Source organism: Meles meles, chromosome 1 (genome assembly GCF_922984935.1).
Source record: "Meles meles chromosome 1, mMelMel3.1 paternal haplotype, whole genome shotgun sequence".
Classification (NCBI taxonomy): Eukaryota; Metazoa; Chordata; class Mammalia; order Carnivora; family Mustelidae; genus Meles; species Meles meles.
The window spans coordinates 151667089-151684394 of NC_060066.1; the positions used below are offsets into that span (position 1 = coordinate 151667089).

The 17306-nt window shown below is 46.4% G+C and overlaps 1 protein-coding gene across 2 annotated transcripts in view; it reads right to left on the reverse strand.

The window, feature by feature from the left end:
* AK5 (adenylate kinase 5) overlaps window positions 1-17306 on the reverse strand; it is a 239145-nt gene that overhangs the window by 10017 nt on the left and 211822 nt on the right. For both annotated transcript variants that reach the window (XM_046020688.1, XM_046020677.1), the window contains exon 13: window positions 11399-11587. In XM_046020688.1, the coding sequence (XP_045876644.1) occupies window positions 11399-11587 (189 nt within the window). The remainder of the gene's footprint in view (window positions 1-11398; window positions 11588-17306) is intronic.

Consider the following 17306-nt stretch of genomic DNA (forward strand, 5'->3'; position numbering starts at 1 on the left):
GGTAAGTGGATTTGCTTTTGACTTTAAGAACTTACCTATTTAGATCTGAGACTTGATATAAAAGCCTGCAGTAAGTGATCAGTATAAGATGGAAAATATATATATGTGTGTGTGTACGTATGTATGTATTTGTATTGTTTTTTTCTCTGTAAAAGAAGCTAAGACCAAGTGAACAGGAAATACGGTCGAATCTCTGGAGTTTTCACCTGACTTCTCAAAAGAGAGAAGTCAGTGATACTATTTCCCGGCAGTCAGCAGAACATATTGCTAAATTAGGAAAGCTGCCTTAGGAAATGCACATTTTGTCTATTCTCTCTAGTTCTGTGAATTTGCAAACCATAGAACAGTGGGCTGGTTCAAACACTGCCGGGATCTAGTTGAGTTTCTCCTGAAATTTCCCAGGCTGATACAAACATTGCTTGAGTTTTAGTTTTGTTTTTCACATCCTGGCGCCATGGGGCTTCTGGGACAAACCCAAGCTGCCACTGAGTGGTTTATGATTGCTGTGTGCGCCACCTTCTTCCTCTTTTAATCTCCTCCTCCCTCGAGCCAGACGGAGCCCCCCATCACGGGGACCCCTCACTGCCAGACGAGGCTCGGCAAGGGCAAGCCTTAATATGCAGCACCTGCACGCTGTCTGGGGCCCCATGGCCTCGAAAGTTAGGGTTATGTAAATGATGCTTCAAGGGAGCCCTCCATTTCGCAAATCCGGTCAGACCACAGAGCTGGCCTCCTTCTCAAGGCCTTAGAAAGGAGGGCTTTGGATGCCTTTGCTCTAGAGAGCTTTAAAGACAAGCAGTAGCAACAATTCAAGAACGATTTATAGTCTGCATATGAATGGCGTCTCCGCACATAGGACTTCCCAAACTCCCAGCATGGTTTGTCCATTTAAAACGTTACTGGAAAATCTTTCCTTTTTTTCCTCTTCCTTTGAATTTTGCCCGCAGTTCAACTTTGAATGACAGCTCTTTTTCGTAGACATCAAAAAAATTCTAAGACCTACCTGATCATTTTCTTATTGAAAATACCAGGGTTTTTTCGGCCAGACTTTCTAGGATAGTCTAGAACTGTGTTATCCAATGCGGGAGCCAGAGGGGCCTCCTGAACACTTGCAAGTGGCTGCACTGAGGAACTGAATCTTTAATGCTATGTAATTAAAATCAATCTAACTTTTAGGCGTGCCTGGGTGGCTCATTCAGTTAAGCTACTGCCTTCAGCTCAGGCCAGGGTCGTGGGATCAAGCCCCACGCGGGGCTCCCTGCTCCTCAGGGAGCCTGCTTCTCCCTCTCCCTCTGTCGCTCCCCCTGCTTGTGCTCTTTCCCTCTCTCTGTCATATAAATAAAATCTTTGGAGGAAAAAAAAATAAGATCACTCTAACTTAAGTGGTACTTGACTCAGTTATTGGAAAATTCAAAAATATAATGGAACAACTTGGATATGTGAAACCTACCTTCTTAACCATGAATTTGATGAAATACAAATACAATCTACGATTTCTGAAAAATTTCTTCAGATTTTCTGATTTCTTCAGAAATCAGATTCAGCATCTGAGTTGAGTTATGCTTATGTACCAGATGCTGAAGACATATTACAAAATATCTTAACATATCATGTAATTTGTATTATTGACAAGGTGTTGAAAAGCTAATACTTGGGATGTATTGGGGTCAATAAAATATGTTATTAAATTCATTTCATTTCCTTCTTTTTTCTTGTTAATGCGACTACTAGGAAATTGTTAAATCCTTTGTATGTGGCCCACGTTCTACTTCTGGACCAGGCTGCACTAGCAAATTTGTTGTGAAGGAATGGATTCAGGTCCTTCAAGTCTTGCGTAAACCTTGCTTTCCGGTCTAGTGTCCCCATACTTCCGTTCATCCGCTTGGCATCGCAGTCCGGTGCTAACATCACTGGGCGCTTTCATGTGTCAGGGCCTTTGTCCCCTTCCCCTCTGCCTGCAGAACTTGTATTCTTCATTACGACCTGCCCAAGTATCCTCTTTTTCTCTGAAGCCTTTACCTACCTTTCCAGGCCCTGTGCTCCCAAAGACCCAGAACATTCTGTAAAATTTGTTACTGTATTTACCGTCTTGCTGTAGTGCTGCCTTTCCTGGGTCTCTTTTCCTCTTGGAATCCCTGGCATTGAGCACCATGCCTTGGGCATTACAGATGCCCCGTAAATGTCTGCTGAATATGTCAAGAACCTTAGAGGAAACCACACCAGTTCTCTGCAGGGAGAGTCCCTGGGAATGGCCCCTGGAGACGTTGTGGCTTCAAGTGAAGCCCAATGAAGGGACCGGGCTGAGCCGGGCGAAGGTAAAACCTGCCGCGTGGTTGGAGCAACCACAGAGAAGGAAATCAAGAAAGTGTGTAGAAGAGGACAGGGTGTGGCGGTCTCTTCTACCTGCTGTTCTGGGAGGATACCAGCATGCCGTGAGCACAGCTCATTTCCACAGGACACCGGGAGCCAAGAATTCTGCTCAGAATCCAAGGCTCTTCGCGGGGATCCGGCACGGGCCAGACAATCAGGGAGGGAGGGAGGGGGGTGCGGAGGAGACTGTTCAAGCAGAGTCACAAAGAATGAGTTTCTTGTCTCTCAGAGACAAATGGAAGATTTATGCCTCATTTGTCAAGGCGGAGGACAGAACCCTAGGGCTCCTGGAAGTCACCTGCCCCTCATGCACCTTTCTTCACACGGGGCGGGCAGGAGGGAGCCCTGTCTCCAAATCCTTGTCGCTACTGGCACTCAACCCCGGGCAGGCCCAGCCGGACCAGGGAGGCTCTGCTCGCGGAACTGAGATGCCAACTCCGCTGGGGGGCCTGGATAGGAGAGGCCAAGCAGTTGGGAACTGGGAAATCCCAGAGCTTTCCTGGACTCAAAAAACCCTTCAGTGCCAGGGAGAGAAAGGGAAGTGGAGGCGAATGGGTTAAAAAAGCCTCTGTTGAAAACAGTCTCTCTTAGAAGAAACAAAAGCCTAAATAAGGGTGTTCTGGTTTACTGCCCGCTTGTTAGTAGGGGACAAAACACACCAGAAACAAACGGGCGGGAGAAACTATAGAATGTTTCGCCTTACAGAGTGCTTCATAGCTCGTAGCAGGAAAAAAGCATTGTGATGTGTACTGGCTGCCAGGTGTTTCAGAGAAATGTGTACAGGACAGTAGGATTATCATGAAATCAGAACCTTCCACCCTGGCCAGGGTGGGGGGAGGTGATGGTCTATACAGTGTGGATGGTCGGGGTAAGAGAGTGAGAGCAGGAGACTGTGAGAGACCGGGAAAGAAGGAGGAAGAAGAGGGACGGGGAGGGGAGGTGGAAAGATACACAGGAAACTGCTCACGCTGGTTATCTGAGGGAAGTAAGGTTGGAAGGAGCTTTGCTAGTTGTCTTATTTATAAATATATGCATCTATACATACATTATATATATATATACTTAGACACTTCTACTCTTTGCTTATTATAGTAAGTGCTCATTACTTTGGTAGTTTAAAAAAATCCTTTGAAATAAATCTAATCCTGGCCACCAATGTGAGCACTTGACAATTTTAACACACCTGGGGCCACTGAATCACCAACTAATGCTTTTTTCTCCTTAGTCTGTTTGATCTTCACAGAATCTGAAGAGATGCCTCTCCCCCAACTTCCTGGGACATGGGATCTGGCAAGCCTCTCCCAGTTTCCCACTAAAATGCCCATGGAGACCCAGAAAAAGGTGAATGGTCACAGGAGTTCTGAAAACATGAATTGCTACTTATTGTCAGTGGAATTAGATTCCATAATCTGCTCCTGCCTTAGAAAATGACCAGAAAAGCAGGCGTCTATCCTTCTGCTGTGGGGTCACAACTTCAAAAGGCAAGAGCTATTCTCCTTAAGCCCCACCAGAACATCCTTCTCTAAATCTCATTTAAGACTGTGTTACCAAAAGAATGACTAAGGAGAGAGTGGGGAACACAACCCAAACCAGAAGGACTGATCTGGCGCAGGAGGGGAAGCAGAAAGAGGCACACGGGTCGAGTGCATCCTGGTCTGATGGTTGTCCCTGCTTAGCACGTCTCAGCCTCGAAATCCCATGTTAGGTGTGAGCCTCCCGCATGTACCCCAGCCTGCCTTCCAGCACAAGACCCAAGAGGACCAGTCCTGAGTGCCATGGGTCCTCGAGCACACATCAAGTGACATGAAGGATCGCTTGCATGTCTTGTGGGTCAGGAGATTCCCTTCCACTCCACCCCCAAATTTAAGAATGTAGCAGATTATAGTTTCCAAAGAGAGTTGAAACAACATCTCCCACCCTATATACTCTCCTGAACATGGCCTTGCTCCTCACTCATCGAGAGACGAAATAGAACCCTTTTCCCTTTGAACTTGGGCTGGCCTTAGGGACAATCTTGTAACCAGTAAAACGCAGTAGGAGTGACGCCAAGCCCAGGCTTGGCCAGAAGATGCCTCACAGCTCCTGCCTTGGTGTTTTGGAACCCTCACTCACTGGAGGCTCCCGCTGGGGCCCCACCTTTGGAACCCAGGAACCGAGCTGTGAAAAGTGCCAGCCATTCTAGAGAGGCCATGAGTAGGTGCTCTGGTAGACAGTTGCAGCTTCTTCCAAATCCCTGAAGCAAGTGACAGCTGTTGATTTATGCCACCAAATTTTGGAGCCATTTGTCACCCAGCAGTAGATCACCACAACAGAGAATGAGTAAACTTAAGACAAACTGAGGTTTCTGGGGAAAACCACTCTAGAAATAGGCAAAGGGCGTGCATTCGCAGAGATTCCGAAGGAAAGAAGAGCTCTGATAATATATCCTAGAGGAACCAGAAAATTTTTAAGTATGATTTTTTGAATACTCAACAATAAATATTTATTGAGGACTTTTATTTTCTCATGCCAGGCATTGTGCCCGGGGATAAAGCTGTGAACAAGACAGACATTATGCTTCCCGCTCCAGAATTTACTTTCTCCTGGTGGCCACAGACATGTAGAGAAGTCAGGACAATAACCCGTGACAAATACGGAGCTGGGGAAAGACACCGTGTTCCACAGACACACAGGAGGGGCAACGGCTGCATACTGTGGCCAGTAGAGACCAAACGTAAGATTATGTGGTTGTTGTGACCTAAGAGCAGACAGACATGACGTGAGAACAGGTGTGGTGAGAAGGCAACAGCGTGAGACGAAAAAACTGAGCTGGGGCCAATGGAAAATGCACCTGGGCACTAAGATCAATGTCAGTAGCTCGGGAGCAGGAACGATAGTGTGGAAAATTGAACCGGAAAGGTACGAAACACATTTGGGATTTTTTCCTAGAAAGTCAAGAGCACAGAAATGACAGTTACGGGGTGGGTTATAGATACAGAATTTTGGTCTCCCAGGTGGAAGTCACGGCCCCAGGTTGCTCTTGAGCCCTGGAGTGTGGCTATTCTGAACTGAGATGCGCTGTCTGTGAAACACACAAGGGTTGCAAAGACGTCATAAAATCAGGGTCACCTGTTTTCTTTTGACTTTTTAAAAAAGTGGCTATAGGAAACTTGAAATTACACATGGGGTCACATTTACATTTCTTTGGGACTGACCTAGTAGAGAAGGAACAGAGATCTAAGAATTTTAGGGTCTTTTGAGGAATTTTGAGGAGAAACAAGGAATAGAAGTACATCAAAAATAATAAAAGGATTATTACAGAAAATTCTCAAGTTTAAAAAAAAAAAGGTGCCTATGCCAGTGCAAGGCAGTGAAGGCAGACTGAAATCTGGACACAAGTTTTGAATGACATGGAAAAATTAAAAACAAACAAACAAACAAACAAACCCAATTCCCAATATATTTAAAGATAGCAGCTGGAAAAAAGTTGACTTCCAAATCTGTGTCTGCCCTTCCCTCCACAACACAATGCGTGAAAGCAATGGAGTGATGTTTTTGGAATGCTGTTTGAAAAATTTTATGACTGGACCCCTTGGTGGCTCAGTGGTTAAGCATCTGCCTTTGCTCAGGTCATGATCCCAGGGTCCTGGGATTGAGCCCCGTGTCTGACTCCCTGTTCAGCGGGGAGCCTGCTTCTCCCTCTCCCTCTGCTGCTCCCCCTGCTTGTGCTCTCTCTCTCTCTCTCTCGCTCTCAAATAAATAAATAAATAAAATCTTTAAAAAAAGAAAGAAAAATATTATGACCCAAATGTTACATCCAGTGAAGTTGTCACGGGTGTGTAAAACCACTATAGCAATATTCTCAGATATTCACAGAAAAAAATGAACTAAAGAGTTATTTTAGTCAACTGAAAGAAGAATTGAAATTAAGACCTCAAGGATGGAGAATTCAAGGGATAAAGGTAATCTGGGCTTTCCTTCCGTGTGTTAGATTCCGAACTTTGGAATCCAGTCCACCAAGGGTTGTGGAGAATAAAGTTTGACCTTCCCATGCCTTCCGCGGGTCCCCTCCCTTCAGGGCGGTGCCAGCCACTGCCTTTCTCATTCTTTCTTCCTCAGGTCACAAAAAGTCCCTGCCAGGTTGGATGACTCCCCAGAACAACAATGGATGTTGCTCTATTTCGGGACTTACTAAAAATGGCTAAACTATTTATGAAGATGGGACACTGCCGCAGCAGAATGGGCGAGAAAAACCTTGACTTGTCAGAGAGAGTACTTGATTTCCTGCATCTGTGAAATGTGTGTTTACGGAGTCATTGCCCCCCCACCTTTTTTTAATTGACTAAGACTAATAAATAACCCAGGGACAGTTACCATCTGTTATCAAGCCCCTTTCATCTATGGCCTGGGGAGTTTCTGGGTGATTACACCATGAGCAAAAAGTACGTAACAAATGTAAGAAAATATACCCAAATGTTCATTAGTGGTTTGGGTGGAAGATTCTTATCTCTAGACTCCTGAATTTTCTAGTTTGTGTCTTTTTAAAAAGTAGTTGTTACTTTTATACTTGGCAAAAAGAGAAGCCTAAAGTATTAATTCATACAATTCTGTTGATGCCACTTGAGGTAGCTATTTCTGGGGTTTTTCCCCACTCACAACAAGGCCTTCTCTTCTGGGAATTCTACCTACCCAATTCCCAGGGAAGAGTCCCAGGAAGCCATGTGCATATGGGCCAGATTTTAATTCAAATGCCCCTTCAGAGACTTTCCAAACACGCACCTAAAATACAGCCCCCACCAGCAGCTCGCTGTTTTGTTTTACTCATAGAGATGATCCTATTAGCAATTACTTTACTTTCTTGTCTAACATTTTTCTCTTTTCAGTCTATCTTGTTTATTGCTGTGTCCCCAGGACCAAGAACAGTATCTGACATGTAGTACACACTCAACAAAATATCCACAAACAAATGAAAAAGTCCCATGTGACCCCACCTGCCTGGCCAGAGTTGACAGGACCAGGGAGAGACCCTGAGCAAAGCAAGGCCAGCCAGAACACTTCTGTCTGGAATTTGGAACTGTTGCGGTAACACGTGGATGTGGAATTTGCAGGATGGCCATATTCTAGCTTCTGGGCCAGAGAAAGAAAAATCTGGATGAGTGAGAGAAGGCATGTATGCAAAGCCAGAGGGACCTGGTCCCGCAGCCTGCCTGGGCCTGCTGGGTTTCAGCTATGGGTTGTATCACCTTATAATTAAGTTTTGTGTTTTGGGTTAAGCCAGCTGAAGTTGGTGCCTATTACCTACCACCAAGGAGCCCTAGTTGATCAATATACTGATGGTTACTGTCATGTTTTAAAAATTTACAGCAACAGGATGTGGAGGGAATACTCCAGAATGTGTGTCTCTGAGTGGTGATAAGGCTTCGTGACAGCTTAGCTTTCTATATTTACTAAAATAAGTCCACATTACTTTTATGATTAGAAAATTATGCCACATATATGAATTATTTAATATTAATATATTAAAATAACATTAATATATAATAAACATATTTATTTATTCTCCGAATTCCTAAGAATCATAGTTGATAGGCCTGGAGGGTTCCAGGAGATCCTATTCTGTCCATCCATCTTATTAGGCTGAAGAAGGGTGAGTTTAGGCAGTGAAATCACTCATACAGATTCACAGAGCTCCACAGCACCGTGCCTTAGGCTTCCTTCCTGGTACCCAAGACGGAATTTTCTCTGTTGGGGTATTTGGCCAAGTACAATGCTTTTTACCCTGAAATGCTACATTTCAGTTTTTTGGTTTTTGTTTTTTAAATAATGAATTCTCTCACTGAAATGGAAAAAAAGCTTCCTTTCAGGGGTGGGTTTTAGAGAGTTGGGTGTGGCCCTCTTCCTGCCCCTATGGGAAAGTCTCTGAGGCCGCTGTCCAGACTGGGTAGGAAAGCAAGCCACACCACAATTGATGACCCATGTCTGCCCAGAGCATGACGGAGGAAGAGAGCAGAACGAAGTAAAGCTCTGTTCTAGCTCTTTCTCAGATGCCAAGCAAAGCTGCCTTTATGAGGGAGAGAAGAGAGCTGGGAAGTCCGGGGATCCATTTGTCTCACATACGCCTCTACCCCGCGGTATATGTTCTAAGAAGTTCTGTTTTCTATAATGATGGCATCATAAGGGCTTAAAGAGTGAGGCAGTGGTTGTATCAATTCCATTTTGCTTCTTTGTTACCTTTGTTTGAAATTTCACTGCCCTTTTTCGGGCTAGCTGTGGGCCAGAGGGCTGCCTGTCACCAGGCAGGGGTGTTAGCTGACGGATTCACCCCCAGCGCACACGGGCAAACCTGAGGCCTGAAGGAGGCGCTGGTGGAGGGCCGTCTGCTTCTTGGCAGGACCATGATGGGGCTCTCATGCCTAAGCAAATCTCACTGAGCTACTGGTTGGTTTTGTTTGCATCTTGGAGAGCCTTCGCCACTCCTACCTAGTTTTAAGAAAACCCTGAAATGATCCAGGGGCCCTCCTGGATGGCACACAGCCCTGCCTGGGGCTCCATAAACCAGCTGGATGGGGGAGGGGAGGAGATGCTGACCATCCAAAGAGCATCCCAAGGATGAGCCGCAAACTGTCGCTCAGAACCCAGGGGAAGATAAAGCTGTTGCATAGATGGGGCAGGAGCCCCAAATCCGGGGAGCACAAAGGGACAGAGGCTTTCCCCTTCTCCCGTGGAAAACATGCCTGCCTGTCACCTGCCCCTGCTTCTCCTCCAGTCCCCACTTCTGTGGCCCAGCTGTGGCAACCCCCACGGGGTACCTGCAAACGAGTCTCACCTCCCTGTGCCCAGTACTCTGAGGGTCCCTGCTGTCCCTGGGCCAGGCCGGGGACAGAGCACGTTCATCCAGCTTTGGGCAGAGGCACCTCCCCTGAGAGGTCCCCTGGGAGTCCCGCAGGCTGGAGCTCTGAAGTCAGGGCTGGAGCATCTTAAATATTTGTTAAGAGGACGTGACCTCACCACAGACCTGGCTGCCAGCATCCTCAAGATGCAGGGAAAGCAGACGCGATGAGTCAAATGGAACTGGAAACTTCATTTTCCACTAACTTAGATATTTCTAAGGAGGATTCCAGAACTCAGATGTATCTGCGCACTCGGTCCTGTATCCATGTACCTATCACCTGTGAGTGTGTGGAACTCAGGCTGGAGTGATACCAGAGGTAGATAAAGGGCTTTTCTGACTCTGCAAGTGGTTAAACTCTGAATGACTTAGGGATTTTTTTTTTTCACCTCTACAAATCGAAAGTGGAAGAAATTCTCTTCTATCTGGACAATCTTATGTGTTCCAGGCTGTGCGAAGGGTGGAAATCACTAATCTTACAAAGTCTTGGTTCCATAGTGTAGCGGTTAGCACGTCTGCTTTTCAAAGTCTTCTACAACCCTGAATTCTTAAGACCCCACTCTTACATAATGTACTTTTTTTTTGGCTTGTGTTGAGTGTAAGTGTTTGTTTTATGCGGCAGTCGGACGTTACACAAAGCACAGCTCATGTGTTTCCTCTTGCAGATCAAGTCCTGTGAGTTGCTAGGAGCTGCCTGGAGAGCTGCACTAACAAGGGCTCCCAGGGCCCTGGGGACCAGTAGATCAGCAGCCTCGGGGATGGGGGCTCTCATGGCCCCAGATTTGACATCCCTGCGTTAAATCAAGGGACACCTTTCAGACTTCTATTTCCAGGGCTAAGTTCTTAGGATTCTGCAAAATGGACCATTAACAGGTGTAGAAGATGAGAACTCAATACCATTGGTTTCTGCCAAAGAATGGATGATGTAGCTGCCTCAGAGACAAGTTGGTTAATTATTGATGGAGGCCTCCTCTGACTTCCTGTGACTTATAGAAAATAGGGGTTCGTGCTCTCTACTGTGCTTTGGCACTCTGCCTCCCCGGAAGTCATCTCTCAGCCTTATCTTCTCAGATCCATTCTCTGCTAGCTTGATGGACTGAGCATTCTGTCTTGCCTCCTGTCTGTGTCTGCCGTTTCCCACCCACCACAGGACAGTTACTTGCCTCTGACTCAGGTTCATCTCGATCTGGTCCATTCTCCCTCTGCAGTCACATCTCTTCTTTCTCTTTTTCTTGGCACTCTATGTCCTAGACAAGCTGAGTTCCTCCTTCCTCCTGAGCTTCTTCCCTTGCGGCTCCTTCTGTGTGGGGTGCCCTGCTCCCCTCCCATCACTCCCTCTTTGAGGCTCAGCTTAGTTGTCCACCAATGACCTTCCTTGATGATTTTCCTTTCCCCCTAGACTGGTTAAAGGGCCACTGGAACTCACTCTATGCTCACTCTGACCCCATAACGTGATCAGAGGCTTGTCTATGTCTCCTACTGAAACTTGAAGCTCAAGGAGGCAGGAACTGCATCCATGATCTGTATCTAAACCAGTAGGGCAATGGATGGCCGACAGGAGGAGCTTCATACATGTTTATCAGATGGGTGGATGGAGGGGGTGAAATGAATGGTAATTCACCAGGAATTACCCCTTCCGATTGTTAGGTTGGCGTGACCCGTTTCCCCCCAGTGTCTTCACTGTTGCACCAAACTCCCTGCTCTCCTGGCCCCATAGGCTGCTTTTCTCAATAACAGTTACTGTAAGAAATCCCAGTGCCAGTTATGAACTGCGTAAAAATCTAGAAATTCCAAGTCATTGAATTTTAAACCTAGAAGAGACCTTTTGGGTCACCCTATTCAGCTGCGGTCTAGAAGGCAGAACCTAGGCCTCATCCCCGCCCTTCCACCCGCCTTCCCTCTCTCTATTTTGGAAAAAGGAGTTGTGTTCAGCAACTATAAGGGCATCTGTGAAAACTCTATGACCAATTTTTTATGGTTTGTGTGATGACAACTCTTTAATTTTGATGTATTCAAAGGTGAAACTTTGCAGCTGTTTGCAGCTCTAATTCCTAGATCCCTGGACGGAAATTTCCGTGTTTTTTCCCTTTTCTCTTAAAAAGAAAGAAAGAAAGAAAAGATTATTGGCTCATTTTGAGGAAGGGAAGTGAAATGTTTCACCTTGTGTAGCTGTGTCTTCGTCTCATAGTAGGCGATCACAGGGATGGACGCTCGGTAGTAGGCTTCAAGGCGCTTGGCGATGGTGCTGGTGTCTTCCGCGCAAGGGCTGCTCTGGCTGCTCTGGAGAAGGCGGTTGGTCATGGTGTCTGCCGAGCAGTCCATACAGATCACCAAGTGCGGGTCTCCGATCTGGGGGTGGGGGAGCACAACATGGTCAGAAATTCCACTCGGTGATGTTCTGGAAAGACCTCTAGCTATTTCTTCTCCTGGCCTTCTGGTTCCTCTCAAGGTCCCCGAACTACACTGTGGCAGAGTTGAGCCGGGACTTCATGGCTCCCATTCCCTGAATTGGTGGCTTTCCACGTGCTGCCTCAGAGCTGCCTCTGGCCCGCGGCCATTGTCACCTCAACACATAGAGATGCAGTATGCTACCCAAGGCAGTCACAATCTGTCCTCCATTCTAAGGGGACATATGTGTGTGTGTGTATGAGTATGGGCGTTTCCTCCGGGAAGATTTCCCAGACCCACTGAGGCAGAGCCAATCACTTCCTTCTTTGCCCCACCAGGAGCACCGTGTGCCTGTGTCTGTCTGATGTGGGGTCCGTGGAACATAAAGACTGAATGTACAAAGGTTGGAGTCAGGCTGCTTAAGATGTGGTGACTTTCTCTAAGGTGGTCTTCATCAATTCCTTGCCTTGGTGTACTCGAAGCTCTTCCCCCGCTGAAACAAGAGCCCAGAGCTCTACCTCCTGGAGTCTGAGCTGACCTGTAACCGCTTGGAACAACAGAGTATAAGGGAAATATGCTGTAGGCTCTTAGAAGCAAGATCATGAGAAATTTTGCAGTTTGGGCCTGGTCAGCTGTCATCTAAGATGTCAACTACTCTGACTGCTAAGATATGAGGAAGCCCAAGCTAGCCACTTAGGGAGGCCTTGCAAACAGAGGTGCCTGGCCAGCTCCTAACCGTTTTTGACATCCCAATCCTGGCTCCAGATATGTGCACCAGCCTTAGCCACCATCTAACTGTATAAAGTCAACTGTAGAAAGGACCTCAAATGAGAAACAGTCAGCCAGGCCCATCAAACCCCAGAACCCTATTAGAGAAAATAGCAAATTGTAACTTTAAGCTATCTGACTCCATCATTAACTGAAAGTATCACTCAACTTCTCTGCACCCCAATTTTCTTGTCCTTCCTTCCTTCCTCCCTTCCTCCCTTCATCTCTTCCTTCCTTCCTCTCTCTCTCTTTCTTTTTCTTTCTTTCTAAATTCAGGCTTCATGCCCAACGTGGGGCTTGAACTCATGACCCTGAGATTGAGTCGCATGCTCTACTGACTGACAGTCAGGTGCCCCTCGTTTTCTCATTTGTACAATGAGGATGATCACAGACTGCTGTAAAGATAAAGTAAAATTAAATAAAATCGTGTAAGAATGCTGTTTGGCATATGATAACTCAATAAATGTTAACTATTAGGCTTATTTCTCCTATTAGGCTACAGTCTCTTTGCAGGGTTAGGAGTGCTTAACTCCTACCTGATCCCAAGTCTTATAGGTAGTAGGTAGGTGATTAAGAAATGTTTCAGTGAATGAATGATGACGCTCTGATCAGCAGCACGAGTCTCCCAATCTCCCTGTCCTTCCCTGAAACATTCTTTGGCTCCTGATGTCTGTGTGTCTGTATTTCCTCCCCTACCACAACCACCAAGAACCTTGCTCCCTCTCGTCATCTTGCAGTGGTCAGGCTGTGAGTAAAGGAAGGCTTGCCACCCCACTGTGGAAAGTACCTGGGAGGGATGGGAACAAAATCGGGGTGGGAGGGAGGAGAACTTTTAGGCACCTCAGAACAGTAAGGGGCTAGTAAGTGTTGGCTGAACATTTATCTACTCCCTCGACAGGATGTACTTGAAGGAACAGGGCGGGAAAATTCTCCAAATCTAGAAGAGTGAAATAAACCTCTGGAAAATGTCATGCAACTTTTCTGCCTGTATTAATGGGAAAACAAAAATGAGCATTTGAACAGCAGGAAAAGCTGGGTTTAGAAGACAGTAACTCGTGTCACCACCAGAGGGCGGGCTTGGGCGACAGCCCAGGGTTCAGTTCGCCTTGGGCTCCCTGGAACAGTTTCTGGTTGGGTCTGCATGAGAAGACGAGGTGATTTTTCTAATTGCGGGAGTTTCGAGGCCACTCTTGAAGGCAGGAAAGATAATTCAGGGACACATGTAGGTGCAAACAGAGATAATGGGTATCTGAGCAGGAGCTGGCATTTCTGCATCAAGGTGAATACAGAACTGAGAGAGTTTCGTCTTCCGCAGGATGCTGCGAGGATGGTCCACGGAGCAGACACAGCCGTCATTTGGAAGCGAGTGAGAAAGGCAGTTTCGGGCACCCTCCCTGACCTGCTGAATCAGTCCTGCACTTTAAGAAAATCTCCAGGCCAATTCTCCACAAAATAATAGTTTGAAAAGCCACTTCCAAGACCAACGGGTTTGACTCAACCTTCCTTGCAGGCTCCCTTCCTACATAAAACGCTACGGAGCAGTCAATCCATTTGGAAGTGTCCTGTACCACTAATGGTGTCAGTACCTAAAATTGTCTGCATGGTTGAATGAAATACTATTTAATCATTTAATCATTTTCCAAAGCACTTGGATCTACACTATCTTTAGAAAGTGCTCCGGAGTAGCTCTCTGTGTCCCCATCTCTGCCTCTTTTTCACTAGCCTGTGGTTTGCCTTTAACATCATGTGGCCGGAAGGGCACTCTGCCCTTTTCTGAATGAATCACGGACACTTGGGGACAACTCCCTGCTCTCAGCATCACCCTGCTGGTACCCCTGGAATGCTGCCTCAGCAGAAGGGGGTCTTCACAGCCTTGGGTATTCGGGGATCCCTATTACAGCACATGTGTCCTTGAGGGGCGGGTGGCATCCTGCAAGTAAACAACATTGCCGTAGCTAAGGCCTTTACCTCCAGCCATCCTTTTAACCCTTGGAGCCCCTGCTGGGAAGTATTATCTCTTCTCCAGGTAAGAGGAAATCATCTCCTCAGGGAGGTTAACTTGTCCAAAGCCACACACCCTCGTGGACTTGTCCTTCAGAATGGGGCTCAGGCCAGATGCCTGGTGGGCCACACGGGGCCAGGAGAGGAGGGCAAGACAGCGGGAAAGGAAGTGGGTGGTGTCAGAGACCATTTCATTTTGCGGAAGCTGGCTCTAACTGCCTCTTGGGATCAAGCTGGCATGAACACCCATCCCAGCTGAGAGCTGCCACCAGGATGAGAATGTCAGCTTCAGCAGCCTTATGATGATGGCTTTGCCTTAGTGATTCCAGCAGGTGGAGCAGGAGGAGGGTTTACCCTGCTCTCCTCTGACCCCCAGCTCTCGTTTTCTTCTGATTAAGTCGGGACATTGGTTTAGGCCATATTTATCAGTGGGCAGGGGCAGGCCACCCAGAAGCTCTCTTTTGTTGAGAAAAACAGCTGTCTTGTTCTCTCTGCGTGCCTCATTTTCCTCGCTTTAAAATGAGGATAATAATAGTTTCCACCTCAGTAGGAGAATTGCCGGGATGAAATGAATTAATAGATGTCAAGTGCCTGGCCCATTTTAAGCACTACATAAACGTGAGCCTAGCGATATATTCATCCCTTTGAATTATAAAAGCCCCCGTTGGTCAGATTTGGGTTTAGAAAGAGTCAGAGGCCCTACCCATGCTTTTTGCCTTAATCCCACACCCCAGCATATTTCCTGGTTTTGCTCCACTGAGAGGTAAGGGCCACTGGTTAAAAATAAAGTGGCAGGCCTATTTCCCATTTGCTCTCACCTCAGAGGTCCCTCCCCTTGGGGGAGCTCCCTAGAGGAGGGGTATCTGGGTCATTCTAGCATTCTCAAACACACAACCCTAATAATAATAATATCACCCCACTGCCACCTTACTGTCATTACACAGCTCAAAGTTCTACAGTGAACTGGAAGTCAGATGAAGAGGGCAGAAAATTGCATGTGGGGATTCCCAGGGTGGTCCCCAAGGTGCCTCACATTCCAAGCAATTAGAACACACCAATTGGAAAGTCCTTTGGCCAGATTCATACCCCCCCACCCCGTTATTTCCTTTCCTTTTCTTTTCTTTCTTTCTTTTCTTTTCTTTTCTTTTCTTTTTCTTTCTTTTTTTTTTTTTTTTGCTAAGAGCTCATTCTGAAAGTGAGAATCATTAATTCTGAGCATGGAAGTATTATGAGGTAGTTAAGAGTAGTCAGAGAGAGGGGTACTAATGTCCTCATTCACACGCCCAGGAAAATGATCTGCACATTCACGCTAAGGACACAATTTCAGCTAAGAGGCTCCTGGGAGGGAAAAGCCAAGAGCAAGTACACACATTTTATTTCTGTTAATATCTGTTTAGTTTGGCTGTTGTTGAGCACAAGGACGGGTTAATGCAGGAGAGCACTTCACCCCTCCTCCAGAAGCTAATAACTCTACAAAGTGGAAACAATAGTAGCTGCTGAATTGGGTTATAAAGATTAATAAATTGACATATGTAAAGCATCTAGTTCAGTTCCAGGAATATCTTGAGTGCTCAAAAAAAGTAACAGCTATTCCTCTGTTAGTTACACATTCCGTATGCTACTATGCGTATACAAATGGGTAGAACTCAGACAAAACAATGTTAACAGGTGTTGCCTCTGGGTGATTAGTGCGTCTTTGTTTTGTACTCTTCTGTACTGTCTCATAGCCATAGTTTTTCTTTCTGTAGCCAGAAAAAAATCTATAATTTTGGAAAAGACTTAACAATTTATGGACCCTATGTAGGCTTATAAATGTGTTAAGGTCTCTTCAAGGACCTCAGCCAATCTTCCGAAGAGGCATGGCTGTAGCCATTGTTGATTTACATTTTACAGAAGAGGAAACTGAGATATGTACAGTTAAATGACTTGCCAGTGAGTTGTACAGCAGAGCTTTGAATATGGGCCTGTTAAGACCCAGTCACTGTGCCTAGTGGTTCTCAGCTGGACTAAGAGATGGGAGATGATGGTCAGAAACCCCAGCTCCGACTTCGTATTCCTTCTCCCCCAGTCACCCACATGTTGACACACCTGTGCTCTCTCTCTCTCTCTCACACACACACAAACGTACATACTGTCACACTGAGCCCCCTCCCCATATACCATGTTGGATATTGAAGGCACAGATCATGAATTCAATGGAGCCAGAACCAGTGCTGGGAATAGAAGATAGGATGGTAATAGAGAAATCGCACACAGGCATACCCTGGGGCGGTGGGCACCAGCTTGGGTTTGGTTTTCTGATGTCAGATACAGCAGGCAGGCAAATCCTTACCGATGCTGCATCTGAGGACTCAACTACAGGTGTGCAAGGACGTCAGCCTGACCGAACTGGGGATTTGGGGCAACAGATGGTCCCACGCATCAGGCTTATCAGACTCTGCAACAGAGCAAGGCTGGTTAAAACCGTTCCCAGGCATGCATGGGCTTCAAACAGTTGTGGGTCTGATTAGCGTATGAGAAACACTCACTCTGCTCCCAGCCTGGCTGATTGCTCTAAAGCTCCGGAGAAAATGAGAGGTCTGTATTTGTCTTTGCCAAATTTCGAATTAATTTCCTGCCTGTAATTTGAATGGGACTCTACAAATGATGTGGTCCCGGCAGAGGCATAAATGACCAGAGAGCGGCTCATTCTGTGTATTTGTAGCATCTTTGTCCTTCTGGTCAGGCTTCAAGCAAGTAGCAGCTTTGGAAGGTCAGGTGTATTCGCTTGCATGCAGCCAAAGTAATGGACATTAGCATTTTCCAAGGTCACTGTACCCAAGGGCAAGTCAATGCCATGCTTGACCTCTGCAAACTCCTCCCAGCAGTGTGTAAAAGACTGTTTTTGTAGACCTCTCCCTGTAGGTCATCA